Below are 17887 nucleotides of genomic sequence, written 5' to 3'. Positions count from 1 at the left end.
CTGCTTTAAGGCAGCTAGCTATAGCTATCTATTATTTTAAAGTTTTTATTCAGTTTGGTATATTGCTATTTATTTTAATGTTGAAGTTGGGTCTACCTAGCTAGCTTCTTTTTTAGCTGCCTAGCTACCTCTAACTAAAAAGTGAAAGTAGCCAAATGCAGTTTTTACCTAGCTAAAACAAAATTCTTATGCTTAATGCAGTTAGGTAGCTTCACCTTTTATTAGTGTCATGACTTTATTCTGCAAAATTAAATGGCCGAGTGATACTTTTAACTGGACGGATAACGACAAACTGTTTCTTGTGTTTTTATTTAAACCCGAAGTTGCGATAAACGTTTTTTAGAAAAGGGTCCTATGCCAAATGCCCATTCAATTCTGTTTAACTGTTAATGTGTTTTTATTTAAACAGAGTCTGCGAAAATTTATTATCCATATCGCCTGTTATCACAATTTAACTGTACTAAGTGCTAAACCCGGTGTCACGATTAACTTTTGTAACTTTTTCAATGACTTATGCCGCAACATAATAATGACCGATTGTTTTTGCGGCAAAGTTGCAGCGGCTTGTAAACTCTGTTTCTATTTCAACTATCATTGTGGGAAAGTAATTTTTTGAAAAATATCTTACAGTCGCAACACTGTAACAGTGTATGCGCTTCTCTTGATGTACGACATACTGCATACCTGTACTAAAGCGCTCCACCTGGTTGTGTGACTCAATGGCGGGTCACACCTTGATTTGTGGCTTACCCCGTGTATTTTTCCACAGGTTAACGACTAGTATATATATATATATATATATATATATTACGGGTATTTTTTTAATGATGAAAATATAATATGGTATATAAATTGTTTAGTGTGCTTTTTTGCCCTTACAGTCAACACACCTTTATTTTTGTCCCACTTTTTACAAGGTGTCTATAACGAAACATACGATGGCCCAGAAGGCTCACGTTGTTCTATTTTAAAAATTCTTCACGCAATTCCAAAAATAGTTCACGCAATTCCAAAAATACTTCACGCAATTCCAAAAATACTTCACGCAATTCCAAAAATACTTCACGCAATTCCAAAAATACTTCACGCAATTCCAAAAATACTTCACGCAATTCCAAAAATACTTCACGCAATTCCAAAAATACTTCACGCAATTCCAAAAATACTTCACGCAATTCCAAAAATACTTCACGCAATTCCAGTCAATATAGAAAGTGTTGCGGAGAGGTTGCCAAGGCAAAGCACGGCAAGGAAAGGGCACGGCAAAGGCAGGCAAGGAAACAGGAAGAGGAATCAGCAAGGCAGGGGTAGGCAAGGCATAGAGGCACAGGCAAGGGCATAGAAGCCAGGCACCAGAAAAGGCATAGGAAGGGTAGGCAAAGGCAGGCAAGGAAACAGGAAGATGAATCAGCAAGGCAGGGTTAGGCAAGGCAAGGGAACGGCAAGGCAGGGGCAGGCACCTTAATAGAGAATCCCCCTACAACTTAAAGATTCGTATACTCGATATATCTAAGATATGTATCATATTAATCCAGGAGTATAGAAAATATTGAGATGCAAATATTTCAAATTTAGTAGCTCAAACAAAGCTCTCAAATTTATATCCGGTCAATATATATACAGTGAATCATGTTAGCAGAATTATGTGCCAATACAAATATTTAAACAATCGGTCATAACGCCAAAAAAACTATCAATTTTTAATAAATCTGAGATTAAAAGTTAACTTGGTTCCAATGACAACAACATTAAAAAGTCAAGATATAGAAATAATTAGAGAAGTCCACGAAAAAGGCGAAACATTTACCTGGTTGTTGTAAGTGCAAGATAATTATGTTTTTCCTAGCCCTGTCCAGAATTTGAACCTGGATCTCTCATTTGCATGAGTGTCATAGCCATTAGACCAACAGGGCATGATTATATATATATGAAAAACTTTACATGTGCATCTTATATATGCTCACAGTCTTTTTACTAAAAAATATGGCACCTAGTTTGGTATATTTAGCACGAGGGTGCCGATAAGCCGCATACGCCGTAAAAAGTGCGGGCGTTTTCGGGCTAGTTCGGCTTTTTGAAAAAAGGTCAGGTATTTGCCTGACCTTTTTGTGGCGCCGTAGATTAGTGGTTATAGCTCTTGTACTCTGTGCGGGAGACCGGGGTTCGATTCCTCTTGACGGCGATTCAACATGGGCGAGTGAATGTTACCATAGCCCCGGGTTAACCCAAGCCATGTGAGGGAAATTGGGAAGATGGCACACTGTGTGGGCCGTTGGATGTTGCCGGGAGTTGTCTAGTAGAGCGCGGGCTCTAATTATCTCTGCGTAGCTCAAAATGAGCATTAAATACTCTAGGACTCTCCATCTACGCCATGGCCCCTCCTGGAAATAATAGACAGGGTATATCCCTCGATATTTGTGAGGCTAGCCATGTAAAATATGCACATCTATCTATCTATCTAAAAACCCGCATAGTCCCGAACAATGCCCGAAAAAAAAAGATTCACCACAAATGACTCTCGAAGAGTTATTTAAAAAAGTATAAAAATTAAAATGAACTAACTATGTGATAGCGAAGTTCTTAAAAGAACTGTTTTTTATGATTTGTGATAAGATTTACTTGATAAATAACTTATATATAAACTTTATTAACTCCTTTCTCTTCAAACGCATTCTTTTAACTGTCGTCCGCCATGTTTATGTTACAAGGTGTTGCATTTCGGGAATGTTCCAGGCGAGTCCGGGCGTGTTCGGGAAAGTGCGGGCGGTTTCGGCCGACAACCGTCAATTTAATTCGAAAAGTCGCCCGAACTCGCCCGTATATATGCGGGCGTTTGCGGCTTATCGGCACCCTCTTTATTTAGCTAGAAAATTTGAGCCACTAAATTATGTTTTATGCTTTAGTTAGGGAGCTTTTTAGGGGTGTGAATGACCTAAAAGTGAAAAATAGTGATAGCTCTACATAACCTTCCATTTTCACTATATTTTTCTAAATAAATACTATTGACAAGGTTGCAAAAAACACATTATGGAGGTTGCATTTATTCTTTTATTTATAAAAAAAGTCCAGGCTCTTCTGCTAAAAAGAATACATGTCTATACCAATGTTCTTTTGCTGATTTGGCTAAAATTTTGGTTCTTAGTTTTTTGTCTAAAATTGTTAGAACCAACATATTTTGTGGATAATTGTAGATATTTGATGGTACTTTCCTAATCAGAGCATAATTAACTCATTGTGCAGTATGTGTATGACTAGAAAATATGTCTTAAGGATCATTTAAATCTAGCTACATAGCTAATTTTATGCCGGCCAAGTAGCCAGTTTTATGTCAGATAAGTAGCTAGTGAGAAAAACAGTTTTGTGCTGGTTAACTACCTAGTTTATGCTGCTAGCTAGCCAATTTGGTAGTGTTATACCAGCTTATTTTGCCACATATGTTGGTAGTTATTTGCTAGTTAGGTGTGGGTGAGAAGAGGTTCATTACATGTAAAATATAGTGATATACCAGCTAGCTATTCATACTTCCCTCTTTCGTTTTCTTGAAAATATCAGTTCGTCCGCTTGGCACCATCTTTAAAAAACAACAAACACTCCATCGCTTTGCTCCTTGATAAACACGTTGTCTCGCTTACTATAAACTGTACTAAAGAATGACCACATTAAATTGCTGGATTACTGTGATTTTTTGTTTGAATTTTTATAATTCGGATGTACGAAATCGCATAGAAATGCTATATACTCTCCATCGTACTTCTTTTCCCTTATATTTGGCTTATATAATGAGGAAATAGGCTCCGCTACTCTCCGCAAAAATTCTTCACGCAATTCCAAAAATAGTTCACGCAATTCCAAAAATGCTTCACGCAATTCCAAAAATACTTCACGCAATTCCAAAAATAGTTCACGCAATTCCAAAAATGCTTCACGCAATTCCAAAAATACTTCACGCAATTCCAAAATAGTTCACGCAATTCGCAGCAGAAGAAGCAGCAAATGTAAACATGATGGAAAGTACTATGAAATCAAATATGGAGAAAAGTTTCTCATTTATAAAATAGTCATAACAATGTATTTGTAAAGGTCTCTTATTTTTTAAGATTCAACATTTCTTATATATCACGTGAAAATGTATACTGCTATGGAAATACTTTATGTTTCTGTAACTTGACCGGAACTTGTGTATGCTTTGGTTATAAAGTCGATTTCGTAACCTACTTCATAGCAATGTTTACCAACCCGGGTCCTTCGTGTCGTGCCTACAATAGAGCTCAAAAACAAAAAATTGACTGTCCACTCAGTAGTTTTATAGCAGCTAGGTAGGTAACTTTATTTAATAGTTTAATTTTAGTTTAGATAGTTATATGCTAGCCAGCTTTAGGTGTGAGTAAGTCTAAGAAGGGGCTCATCACATGTAAAGAAGAAGTGATATATATATACTAGTGAAACATACCCTTTCTTCGTTTTATTAAAAATGTTTCCCTCAATAGCATCACCGCAAGTTCCGTATGAGGCTTGTGTTATGCCCCACTTTGTAATTATCTTGCCCCACATTGTAATTTCGGAGCTGCTCCACTTTGTAATTCATCGTTGCCCCACTTTGTAATAATGTCTTGCCCCACTTTGTAATAATGTCTTGCCCCACTTTGTAATTTTCGATTTTTCGCATACTGACCAATATGCAATTTTTATGACGTCATCTTTTGTTATTTTACCGGTGTTCTGGATGCTTTGTTATTTGCAATGAAAAGCGTGTCACACGTTAGTAGAATGATTACTTTTAATTTTTATTAGCAAGCGTTGTAACATCACATGCACTGACCTTCTTTTTGTGAAAAAATGTACTAGCTGAAGTGTTTTCATACCATAACATAACAGAAATATAATACAAACAGTAGGTAATGTGTTTTTTTGCATAACATAACATAACATAAGAAATAAACATGTAGCGTGCAGACTAATCAGTTCGAGGATTTCAACGTGACCTTTTTTACAGCAAGCAACGTGTCACCTCGGGTATATCTACAAATCAAACTCAGGTAAAAAAGCACTACTTCTAAATAGAATGAAGGAAAGATAAAAAATGTGAACAAAGATACGACAATTTCTACCTGTGTGATTTATTGGAAGCAATTTACTTGGCAAAAAACATTAGAACATAAACGAAGACTATCGAAAATAAAAGCTGGAATGAATAAAAGACTAAAAATCACTTCTTCGATTTCCACACAATGTTTTCTATTATACAACAACCATAGGCCGGCAGTTGTAAATTTAGCCATGCCGTGTTCCATTTCGGATGGTTCAGGATGGTCTTCAGCTCTATGACCATTCCAGAGAATGAGCCGGCACTTTTTACAATCCTTTGCATGCCCACCCGGATTGAATTTGATGCTATTCTAGCTTTTCTTTGTGGAAGGGTCTTTTTATACGGTACGTAAACTCTTGGCAAAAATTTGCGTAATTTTTCGGAATCACAAACAATTACTAATTAATTAATAACATACGTTTCGCAAGTGTGCATATGTGGAAACTTGGAGGAAAGAATACGCAAGGAGATTGTTTTTAATTTCAAAAGAATCAGTGCGTGAGGTGCTCGACCGAGTCTTTTTCGCAAAAAAATGATCAAATTCCATATTCTCCTTTAATAGGGGCTAACTTTTTTCTATTGAAATCTGACTGTAAAGCCGGTTTTCCACTAGGCGGATTATTCCGTGCGGAGCGTTCAGCGCAGAGGATATTTTCCGTCTCGCAAAACGCATTTTATTTTTCCACTAAGCACGGCGCCATTATGCAAACAACACCATGAAGTTCAGTCGCCGATTAGTTCTTCTTAAAAAAGTTAAACTATTGAAATTGTTGGCATTAGAAAATGAAATAAATAATAGGAAATATAAAAAAAGATTCTGGATACGCCAAATTTACCAAGAACGAAAGCAGAAGGGGGATCTTAAACCTCCAAACTCCCCAGAAGAATGGCAACATGTAGCTCAGGAATTTTATAAAAAATGGAACTTTCCAAATTGCTTAGGGGCAATCGCTGGAAAGCATGTTGTGATGCAGCCCCCAGCAAGATCAGGTTCAGCATTCTTTAATTATAAAAAGCAACACAGTATTGTGCTTATGGCAGTGTGCAGTGCACTTTATAAATTTCTAATGGTAGATATTGGAGATACAGGAAGACAAAGTGATGGTAGTGTGTATGGAAACAGCAATCTTGGCTATAGCATTGAGAATAATCTACTTAAAATTCCAAAAGCATCAAAACTACCACAGTCAAATCGTGTGTTGCCTTTTACTTTCATAGGTGATGATGCTTTTGGGCTGAAACCTCACATGATGAAACCGTACCCACTTCAAAACTTGGCAAAAGAAAAGCGAGTATTCAACTATAGGCTCTCAAGAGCGCGGTGAGTAGTAGAAAATGTATTTGGAATTGCTGCAAGCCGCTTTCGAATTCTTCGCCGACCCATCATAAGTAAAGTCGACAAAGTTGTATTAATACTAAAGCAGTGGTGGCATTACACAACTACTTAATGACTGTTTCCAATGCAAATAATACTTATAATTACTGCCCAGAAAACTATGTTGATAGAGGAAGCCAAAACAATATTATTTCAGGTGAATGGAGAAAAGACTCTGAAAGTATCAGTGGTATTCAGGACTTAACAAATTGTAGTTCAAACAATTATTCAAAACAGGCAGCCTTAATTCGGGATGAATTTAAATGCTATTTCAACAATGAAGGAGCAGTAGAATGGCAGTGGGATATTGTCAATAGTACAGGACAAAATAAAAACTGAATAATTTATGTCAACATGTATAGAACATGTACATCCATACAAATACTGTAAAAAATGTTATGTTATATAAAAAATGTTAAAGAGAAAATTAGTTTTATTCACATGCCTCATCAAACTCAATTTCAAACAACAGCTGCGAAATCTTAATTTTTGCCATTTTGTTCTTCTTGGCAGATAATTTTCTTAAAGTGGGCACTAGGCTACGGGAAAAAAGACTATCTTCACATTCCTCTTTATCACCAGCTTTTAATTCTTTCTCTATTGCATCCAACTCTTTCGAAATTCTATTTCCTTCTGCATTCTCACTACGTTTTCTTTTCTCCCGCTTTGCCGTAACAGTAGCGCTGCCACTGTCCGTAATTTTGTTCAAAATCATAGGAGATTGTGGTGGTGTGAACAAATCTACATCAGGGGGTTGATCAACGCTTTCCTTTCAACACGTTTGTTCTGTATTTTCTTTACTCTGTATCCGTACATTGCTTTCAGTTGGGAAGTTCATAAGTGCTCTTTCATAAAGAAAGGACATCTGTTCAAAATAGTTACATTTTGGTAACGACGAAGCAGCTGCACCTGATTTTGTCATCCTTGTTCTTCTGTCGAGACATTTTTTCAGGTTGTCTTTTTAATATTTTAGTTGTTTTTGAAGGAATTCGCCTACAAATAATAAAAAGCCATATATATATACACAGTATATATTTAATATCAGATTCCAAAAATTATGTGATTTTACTTTCTTTCTGAAAATAAAAACAACAGCAAATATATATGTAGCTATGAGATAGTAGGGGTTTACTTACAATCTTTTTGAAATATTCTTGCCAATTCTTGCCATGCATTATTTTTGATGTTTCTGTCTTTGTAATCAGTAGAATAAATGTTCCATAGACATGGAAATTTCCGAACCTACAAATGTTTTAGAAATAGTTATTTGACTATGGCAAACAAAAAAACAGATAACCAAGTTTAGCTTTAGAAAAATAATCTAGCTAGCTAGCTAAGCTCTACTTACTTCCTCTATAAACAATTCTTTGTCACATTCTGTAACTTGACTCTCTACTGGCGTGCATGACATCAAAATCTGACTAGATTCTGCGAAAGACATCTTATTTCCCTTTTTCTTGCCACAATGGTTCACAATGATGCATTCACAGCTACTGCTTCGCTATTTCCTTTCAGCTTTCAGCTATTTTAAATTTTATGTAAAACACACGAAATCAAGCATTTTGATTGGCTCGCGGAATTTACAGTGGCGGAAAAGTCGAGTCCGGTTCAACTTTTAATTCCGCGCGTAGCGGAACGCCTTTGGCGGAATTTGCACAAGAACAACAATGGCCGCTCCGCTCCACACGGAATAATCCGCCTAGTGGAAAACCCGCTTAACACGCTGAAGGCACGTGATAATTGTGTGGAAAGTGTGCCTAATATAAGTCGGTAAACATTGCTGTTAAAAACTTCAACAATACGTTTGGAAATAAGCGTTTAACCATGATATTATCCTATTTTTGCAGGCTTGAGTATACCACTTTGATCATGAAAAACAATATAGATAGATATGCGCCGGACGAGTGCCAAAAAAATGTGTGCTGGATTAATGTTTATTCTAACTAAAGAAATAACTTCGTATAACAGAACGTCGTTTTAAAACGAGATATAAACTTTTTCTTTTTGTTTACAAAAATGTCGAGCATGTGCTTCCTCGCTAATTATGTTAACATAAAAACAAAAGAAATTTTACCGATTTCAATATGGCTTCTTGTTTTGATAATATTATCAAATTCATCATTAAATTATCTAATTGTTTTTATAACCAATCATAGTTGCGAATTGTTATTCATGAATAATTTAGTCACACAACCGCCAAAATTTCAAATTAAGTTTCTATACAGACACCTGCTAGAACCTCACGCAGTGTTTCAATAGAATTAAAAGAGTTGTTTCTCCTTCCGTATTCTTTCCTCCAAGGTGGAAACGATATGCGAGGGCCAATTGTAATCGCTGCATTGCAATACTAACATCAAGATCGTTTCTATAATTTCTGGTGGCAAATCATCGAAGTTGAAATTGCGAACTAAAGTTTAAATAAAATATATTTGCTATTGTTTTTGTTACAGAATAACAATACAAAATGATACAATAACGAATGTGCTTACCTTTCCGTGTGCAGTAAGATAAACTCGGACTTCCAATTGAATGTCCGAGTCTCATAGGCTTGTGATTGAGGGTGGTAAGGTCTGCTTTTAATCATTTTTAATTTTTTCCTCTGACAATACCTTTGAACTGATCCATAAAACTCTTTACCCTGGTCACTTTGTAAAATACTAGTGGTCCCATGTAAATTGTAAATTTTCTCAAGCTCCATTCTAACCTTGCTTGCATGTTTTGAAGACAGTGGTACTAACCAGTGAAAGCGAGAATCGACAGTACATAACGATACGTTTTTCTTTGATATTCAACTTGCATATTTTTCATGTCGACCAGATCGATTTGATGGGTATGATGAACCTGGAAAGCAAACAATACTTTTTTTAAATTGTCTCATTATCTAGCGTAACCCAGTAAACACGAGACGTCCCAAAGACGTCTTTAAAACGTCTTTAACACGTCGCAAAAAGACGTCTTTTTTCAGAGACGTCTTAGAGACGTCTCATCTGGTCTTTCAAAGAAGTTTTAAAGACGTGTTTAAGACGTCTCGTGTTTACTGGGTAATATCATCAAACAAATCCCAATTACTATTGAGCAGAGTTTATCCGAACATTCTTCAAATGAACAAATATTTAACGAAGTCGCCGTAATTTATGAGAAGGCGTTAAAGGAATCCGGGCACGATGTTAAACTGCAATACCAAGAACGAAAGAAAGCTGTTTCAAATCTCGCAGAAAATAAGAAAAGAAGAAGAAATATAATATGGTTTAATCTTATAACGTAAACGTATCTACGAAAATCGGAAAGTTATTCTTGCTTCTTATAGACAAACCTTTCCCGAAACAAAACAAGCTCCACAAAATATTTAACCGCAACAACGTAAAAGTTTCTTACAGCTGCACAAAAAAACATGAAAGCCTAGATAAATATCCACAACAACAAAATCATCAACAACAACGATACAGTAACAAACGACGTCACTTTTTCATAGATACCATCATATTGTCCTTTTTTTTTTTTTTTTTTTTTTTTTTTTTTTTTTTTGACATTTATTCGGGTTCCATTATACAATGGTTCTTATCCCTATAATAACATAATAATAACAACAATAAGAATAAAAAGTTTAGAACAAAAATGATACAAGAAGCATGGAGATCTAGGTTTCAATAAGAGTTGTAGATTTAGGTTTTGTTAACTTTATCCTTTGATAACTTTATATTGTTTTTACGGTTTAAATGTCGTTGTATTTAACTGAGGATTGCGAGATCATGAAGCTATAGTATTGAATGTAAAAATTTGTCTTTGTTTCATTCCCGTGTGTATATTTATAAATATATATAGAGAAAGCAAATATAGTAGGTAGTTACTTATTTTTTTAGTTAATTTGTTTTAGAACCTGTTGGTCGCATAGCAAATTTAATATATGACACAACACTAGCCATGTGGATGATAATACATTCATTCTTTGCAGTGATTCTATTTTTATAATGGGAAAATATTAATCTGCTTAGATCACAATTTATTGCTGTTATTTAAACTAAGTACAATCTGGAGCATTTTTTTTCAAAAGAAATCCATCTACAGGCTTCAGGTCAAGTTTATTAAAAAGAGTGTCTACAAAAATATCCATCCAACGAATGCACAGTACTGTCGCTGCAGTTAAGCATGTGTGTCATTATATCGAGAGGAAGTAAATGTCTGCATATGGTCGAAACTGAAAAGGGTTCTGAACTTTGTCAAATGATCTACTTCCATCCTTTTCACAATAGGGATATTCAATAATTGACATATATGGTTTAATAAATTTAAATAAGACTTTAAATTTTTCTATAGTAAGTCCACATAAGTATTAAAAATTAGATTTTAACAAGGTGAATCTTTAATTCGATAGAATGTTTTAAGTTTATCATTTTCCTTACTTTTCTTTAGACATAGATTGTTAAGCATATTCAATTTTGTCTTTAGTACTTTATTCTCTGTGTGTAAAATGTTAATAAGAGAAGAAATTCATAAAAACCTGCTTAAGTCAGTGATTTTAATGTAGGGATTAGCGTTCTTCAAAGTTTTCGCTTTGAAAACAGTAAACCCTTTACTATTAGCCTAATTTAGCTGTTTCTTCAGTTCTGTTATTTTATTGTTAAGTTGAAAGCTGAGAAATTAATTGTTTGTTTAAAAATGCTTTTTACGTGTTGATATGGGCGTGGAAGGATTTGTAACAGTAGATTGCTTTCTTTACGAATGTGCTGAATTTTCTTTTCTTGCTATTTCTAATTTGAGTTTAATTGAAATATAGCGGGTTTTTTCGATATGATGGTTGGTTAATAGATTTTTACCTTGCCGTAGCCTTTTCAAATTTACTTTCAACAATATTAGGATCAGTGGCATTTCTTCTTATGCCATTTTATTGTTTGCAACACATGTGACCATTCTTTCAATTTATACCAACGGTTTTTAGCATTGTACGATACTTCATCTGTAATGTTGGGTCTCTAGGCAGGCGATAAAACGTTATTGGCTCACCATTTGTTGGTTTGAGCGAAAATTGTTTAAACAAAGGGGGAATAAGAAAAACCTTTTGACCATCATTGTATAATATAGCTCGATACATCTCATCTCTAACTATGGTAGAACTATAATGTTGTTAATGAAAATCACCACTTGAACACTTTAAACAAATTCGTGACTACAGCAGAACTCTTAAAATTTGTATTTAATGGTAAAATATAAACTTGCTGAAGAGAAATAGATCATAGACCGTATATAATAGTATGTATTGACGCTTGTCTGAATACTTCTAACTACTTTTGCCACACGAAAACCCCTTTTTCAATATATTTTACAGCGGGACATCCAGACCTTTAAAATACTTCAAAAATGTGTCCCTACAAACTCTTTACTAGTACCCAGACTGCGCTGTATAAAATCCGGCAATAGGACGCATACAAAAAACTGTTCGTCCAAATATTCGCCATTTATGACAAACCCTCCACCTCCTCCATGTCCGCTTACCCTTGCTTTCGTCATACCAAGGGCGTACTTTTGTTTTCAAACGAACAAGTACTCCTCCGAGGCCGTCCCGCGTTTTTCAAAAAACAAGTAGTCCCTTGAAGGCGCCCCATGATATTAAAAAAGGCAAAAGATCTACAGTCTTGGTCAAAATACATTAAGACAAGACAGCTAATTTTAAATTTAGCAACCACTTGGTTTTCGATAGAATTCTATTTAACGAACCGTGCCTACATTTTTTCTATACTGGTAATTATCCGTACTGTAGTCAGTTGAAAAATTTTTTTAAGACATAAACTTAAAGAATCTAAGCCTTATTTTCAGTTAAAATTTACGATTTTGTTTTGTTTTTGTTTTCCGCTTGTGTTAGTGTTTTTAACACTTCACATTTTTTTGAAATGTTTTTATGTTTTTTTTCACAACAACTGGGGAAATATACTGAGTTGAGAAAAGCGAATCAAAATTGATAAAATTTTTGATAGTATTTATTAATTCACGAATTTAAATTATAAAGTTATATGAAGCGATAACATACGTTATAATAGCAAGAGAATAATCTCAATCACTGTAATTATAGATTTTAGATTTTTTTAACATCCAATCTGTGATGTGATAATTCCGCATAATTAGCTAAACTGTCAAGACCTATATCTTAGAAACGAATTATTATTTTCAAAAAAATAAAAAGATTCACAGACAACTTTTCAAGCTCTTCTTCATATCTTTTATTTTTTCATGTACCATCAAACTTCAAGTTTATGACGAAAGTCGTGGAAAACAGACTACGAAGAACTAATGCCTGTGGCGAGGATATGATATCATGCAAACAACGGGCCCTTCAAAGCAACAAATGGGCGTCTTGGCTACCACAAATTCAGTGCAATTTTTTCCTGTTATTTATTTAGCAGTTGGTCAACTTGGTTTGACATTTAATCAACTTGGTTTGAAATTTAGTGAGCTTGATTTGACATTTAGTCAACTTGGTTTGACATTTAGTCAACTTGGTTTGACATTTAGTCAGCTTGGTTTGACATTTAGTCAACTTGGTTTGACATTTAGTCAGCTTGGTTCAACATTTAGTCAGCTTGGTTCAACATTTAGTCAGCTTGGTTTGACATTTAATCAACTTGGTTTGACATTTAGTCAGCTTGGTTCGACATTTAGTCAACTTGGTTTGACATTTAGTCAACATGGTTTGACATTTAGGCAGCTTGGTTTGACATTTAGTCCACTTGGTTTGACATTTAGCCGACTTGGTTTGGGACTTAGTCAACTTGGTTTGACGTTTAGTGAACTTGGTTTGGCACTTAGTCAACTTGGTTTGCCAACTTGGTTTGGCACTCAGTGGTTTGACATCCTGTAAACTTGGTTTGACATTTATATCATTATACTGTGACTTGATAGTTGTTCTTTTTCTTAGATTCACTGAATATTCGCTCCTCGCGAGTTACAAAAAAAAGTCCATTCGAAGTGGTTTTTGGGCAACTCCCTGACACCATGGAAAGGTTTCCAATCAATTCGGTTGATAGTGTATTACAGGGAGAGAATATCCCTGACTTTTTAGAAGAAATAGATGAATTGGATAAGACAGATAATGAAATAATACATGTTGATAATGACGGTGATTGTGATAATGAATATAGCGCTTCTTCAGTTCCTTCTGTCCCTGTGCCAAGACCTGTTCCACGAAAAGAAAAAGCACCGATGAAAAAACCGGTACCTGCTCCACGGAAAGTAACAACACTGGTAAAAAGACCAGTGCCTGCTCTCAGAGTGCGAAAGCACTCAGAGGCACAAGAAACAGACATCTCCACAGATAGTGACATCGACTTTTTACCAGAGTTTGTTTTGGGTGAAAATCCTCCGAAATCATCAGAAGGTAGTCCCCCAAAGAAAATGAAACTTGAAACGCTTCTGGCAGAAGCAAAACAATGAAATGAACAAGTTTAACCTATGCCTCAGAGTGTTTCTTCTAACGATGAAGCAGACGATGGAGAAAACGATAGAAGTGACACTGATAATAAAAAAAATAATAGTTTTTAATCCAGACGTGGAAAAAGTTAGCGTTGACATTGAGGAAGGAAGTTTCTTTTGGATTATGACATCCAGTCCAACTGCAGTAGTGAGTTTTGTCAGTCAAAAAATCTTAGTCAAGCAACCTCTGTTATTCCACAAATGAACACTGGTGACGGTGCGAGTGCGTCCTTATTCACAACTGCCGTCATTGAATGGTGGTTGGATCATTTAAGGCGCCATGTATGCGACCACTGGAAAAACCATTACCCAAAAGGAGATTCATCCAATGGGATAAAAATAGCTTGACGTAAGTGTTTTCGAATTATCCCTATTTTATAAATTGTCCATATTTCACCATGTGAAATTAATGTCTATTTTTAGAGGAAAAAGCAACCCGTGCTGCAATGGAGAAAGATCCTATATGATCCAAAAATATTTAGATGTTTCCCAATTATTTTGCCGATATCTGTGGAAAGCTTTGATGGGACAGGATTATTGAACATTCCGCGAGAAATCATCCTTACAGAGGGAGAAAGGTAACTAAAATTGATAGTAAATTTGACAAGTTTGCAAAATTTAATCGACTCTCCATATTTGTTTTGCACAAGTCGTTAACTATTTCAGGTATAAGGATGCTATATATTGTTTTATTATGGTCACGTTTATAGTTATTTATTTCGAATTTCAGGTATACATGGATGGGCACTACGCTACACCGTAGAGGAAGCGTAGCTCACTACACTTCATTGTTGAACATAGACGGCAAAGTGAAGTTTTACGATTGCTTGAAGAACGGTCCAATTACGCCAAATTGGAAGAGTTTGTTGGAAGAATTTCAGCCACAACACACACTTTTTGTACTTGAAATGTAAAATCCTTGTACATATGTTTTAGTTTGAAAAATACATCTTTTTACCTTTTGTCTCATCAAACACTTAACCCTATTATGAACCCAATTTAGTCTGTTACCTTATTATCCAGAATTTAATAGATCGGGAACTTTACTAAGTACAATGGAGCGAGTTAAATTGATGCATGGGGTCAACTTAGTTCAAAAAAAGAAATAATAACTCGAAATAGTTAACTTGGTTTACTATAATACGCGCAGGACTACTTGGTTTGAACCAACTTGACTTTTGGTCATCTTGGTTTAAACTTCAACTCGGTTTACAACATTCATAATAAACCTCGTTTTCATGTTTACTGCGGCGTTTACTACTCCTGTGTATTTTGTGGAATCGAAACAGATATGACAATAGCCTTATTACATACAACTGTGCCTCAGTGCTCTGTGAATCAGTGCTCAGTGCATCAGTGCTCTGCGAATCAGTGCTCTGCGAATCAGTGCTCAGTGAATCAGTACTCAGTGAATAATTTATCTTTGAATCAGTGCTCTATGAATATGTGATCTTTGAATTTAGCATGCTCAAAGAATTAAATGCTCTGTAAAGTACTTAGTGATTCAGTGAATCAATGATCTGTGAAGTAATCTGCAAATAAGTGATCTTTTAGCTTCAGTGAATTGGTGCTCTGTGAATGAGTTATCCGTGAGAAAATGATGTTCGGCCTAAAAAACAAGATAATCTCTAAAAATATATCCCGTGAGAAAAATGCGAATTGTATTCTTAAATAAAATATGTTATAGTGTAACATAAAGTACATTGTAATTTTTCGAAAGAGCTTAATTATCACCCTATTCAAATAAAACCACTGCTTATAGCTAAAAAAAATTCAATGACCGCTTCGGGCAGTGCGTGGAGATGACGAAAGAAGGATTTATTCAGTCAAATATTATTCGTTTTTTGTTGTGCAATTCCCAATAATCTCTAAATTGAAAATAGTGCATTTTTCGTTTCTGTTATTCAGTTCAGAATTAGACTATTTGCTGTCTCTCGCCTTTTGTTTTATTGAATGCGAAGTGTTGAGCAACTTTTCATTTTTTTTTAATGAGCAATTAAACCTTCTTTAGTTATGGACAATAATCCTGCAACAGTCAAATTTTTGCAACAAAAAGTTTTTAATAATGTAATTTTATTAGTACTTTTTGCTAATCTCCATAAAATAATAAATTTTGAACAACATTTTTCGGAACTTATAATCTTATATAAAATAAACATAGCTACAGTTAATAAATCATGCGCAAAACTATTATCATATTCTGTATTATTTCGCATTAGCAGCCAAGCTTAAACTTTTGACCTGTAACATGAACTCTTTTGTTTATTAGCCATAACAAATTTCGATAGCTGTAATCAGCCTTTACTGCACGGATTTTAACTTTGAGTTCATTTTTTAACTGGCTTCGGTCGATAGCAGTTAAGGTAAGAACTTTGTTATTTTTTGCTTTGATATGTTCATTTTTTTCGTTATCCGCCTGCTATGGATGAAAAAATAGTAGTACTCCCTTGTTTTAATGCTGTAACAACCATTTATGAAAAAAGTAGATATTTTTTCTTTATAAGAACATCAAGGCTGAGATTTAGTCAAGACTTAAGAGCAAGAACGTACTCATCCCGAATTCCTTCATAGTTTAAAAGAACAAAATAATAGTCTAACTAAGAAATAATTATTTCAAGACAGTTTTTTCTCTCTTCACTGATGAACATGTTTTTTTTTACAATTTTACAACAGTATAAATTTCACCATCCATTTATAAATTCTCCAACATCCGTAAATATGGCAAAGTATTTCCCTATTTTCTTGTCGAAATATCTAATTTCCGAAACTTTTTAGGGAAAACGCAGGTAAGAATATTTGCATAAAAAAATCAGCACATCCAGCCTCACCTAAAATTTAGACGTTCCTATTAAAAAAAGTTGTATTCTCCAAATGAGTATAATTATTTGTTTCCGTGATTTTTATTGAATTCTTTAAAACCGTCGTTTTTTTCTTTCGGAGCATTTTTTGAGAAAAAATCGACCCTGGGATTTCACGTTGGTCCGTCACAGATGTAAACTTCGTACCCAAGCTCCTTAACTACTGGGAAGTCTAGTATTGACGCTTCAGGCCAAAATTGGTATTTGTTTTCGACAAAATTAGGCACAGTTAACAAAAAAAGTATGCTGAACATAATGGTGACATAATAATTTTGATTTTTGTCACCTAAATATCATTTTAGACCAAAATTGGTCCAAAAATTAGAACTACTTTATTTTCAACAAAATTTGGAACAGTTAACAAATAAAGTATGCTGAACATGATGGTGACATCAAAATTTTGATTTCTTTTTACCTACATGTCATTTCAGGCCAAAATTGGTCCAAAAATTAAAACTACTTTATTTTTAACAAAATTTGGCACAGTAAACAAATAAAGTATGCTGAACATGATGGTGACATCAAAATTTTGATTTCTTGTTACCTAAATGTCATTTTAGGCTAAAATTGGTCCAAAAATTAAAACTACTTTATTTTTGACAAATTTTGGCACAGTTAACAAAAAAGTATGGTGAACATGATGGTGACATCAATTTTTTTGTTTTTTGCCACCTTAAATGTCATTTTAGGCCAAAAATGGTCCAAAAATTGAAACCACTTCATTTTCGGCTAAATCTGGCACAGTTAACAAAAAAAGTATGCTAAAAATGATGATGGTACAAAATTTTGATTTTTTGTCACCTAAATGTCATTTCAGGTCAAAATTTATCCAAAAATTAAAACTGCTTTATTTTCGACAAAAATTGACACAGTTAATAAAAAAAGTATGCTGAAAATGATGGTCACATCAAAATTTTGATTTTTTGTCAACTAATGCCGTTTAAGACCATAAACGTTTCAATCGCAAGACTTTTAACCATGAATGATAGGCTGTATTTTTTGTTAGCAATTTCTTTTAAAATGTGAGTTTATTATGACACGTTTCGATTTGTTTGCGTTTGTTGTAAGATATAATGTCACTGGTGTGCTTTATCTTCAGAGGTTCAT

The 17887-nt window shown here is 34.5% G+C and overlaps 2 protein-coding genes across 4 annotated transcripts in view; one reads left to right on the top strand and one right to left on the bottom strand.

The window, feature by feature from the left end:
* The window catches only part of LOC130628521 (splicing regulatory glutamine/lysine-rich protein 1-like), a 39130-nt gene that overhangs the window by 384 nt on the left and 20859 nt on the right, over positions 1-17887 (top strand). For 2 of the 3 annotated variants that reach the window (XM_057441477.1, XM_057441458.1), the window contains exon 1: positions 16178-16285. The exons of the other annotated variant lie outside the window; for it this stretch is intronic. The gene's annotated coding sequence lies outside the window, so the exon portion shown is untranslated. Of the gene's footprint in view, positions 1-16177; positions 16286-17887 lie in introns of those variants that run through there. 3 annotated transcript variants of the gene reach the window in all.
* Positions 7314-7988, bottom strand: LOC130628552 (uncharacterized). The gene is made up of 3 exons (XM_057441498.1): positions 7810-7988; positions 7598-7703; positions 7314-7454 (listed from the first exon to the last, which is right to left on the bottom strand). The coding sequence occupies exons 1-3, from the start codon at positions 7900-7902 to the stop codon at positions 7423-7425; spliced, it is 231 nt and encodes a 76-aa protein (XP_057297481.1). The 5' UTR covers positions 7903-7988; the 3' UTR covers positions 7314-7422.

This window comes from Hydractinia symbiolongicarpus, chromosome 2, assembly GCF_029227915.1.
Source record: "Hydractinia symbiolongicarpus strain clone_291-10 chromosome 2, HSymV2.1, whole genome shotgun sequence".
NCBI classification, from domain to species: domain Eukaryota; kingdom Metazoa; phylum Cnidaria; class Hydrozoa; order Anthoathecata; family Hydractiniidae; genus Hydractinia; species Hydractinia symbiolongicarpus.
Note: the sequence above shows the minus strand (reverse complement) of the source record. Positions and strands in the feature narration are given on the sequence as shown.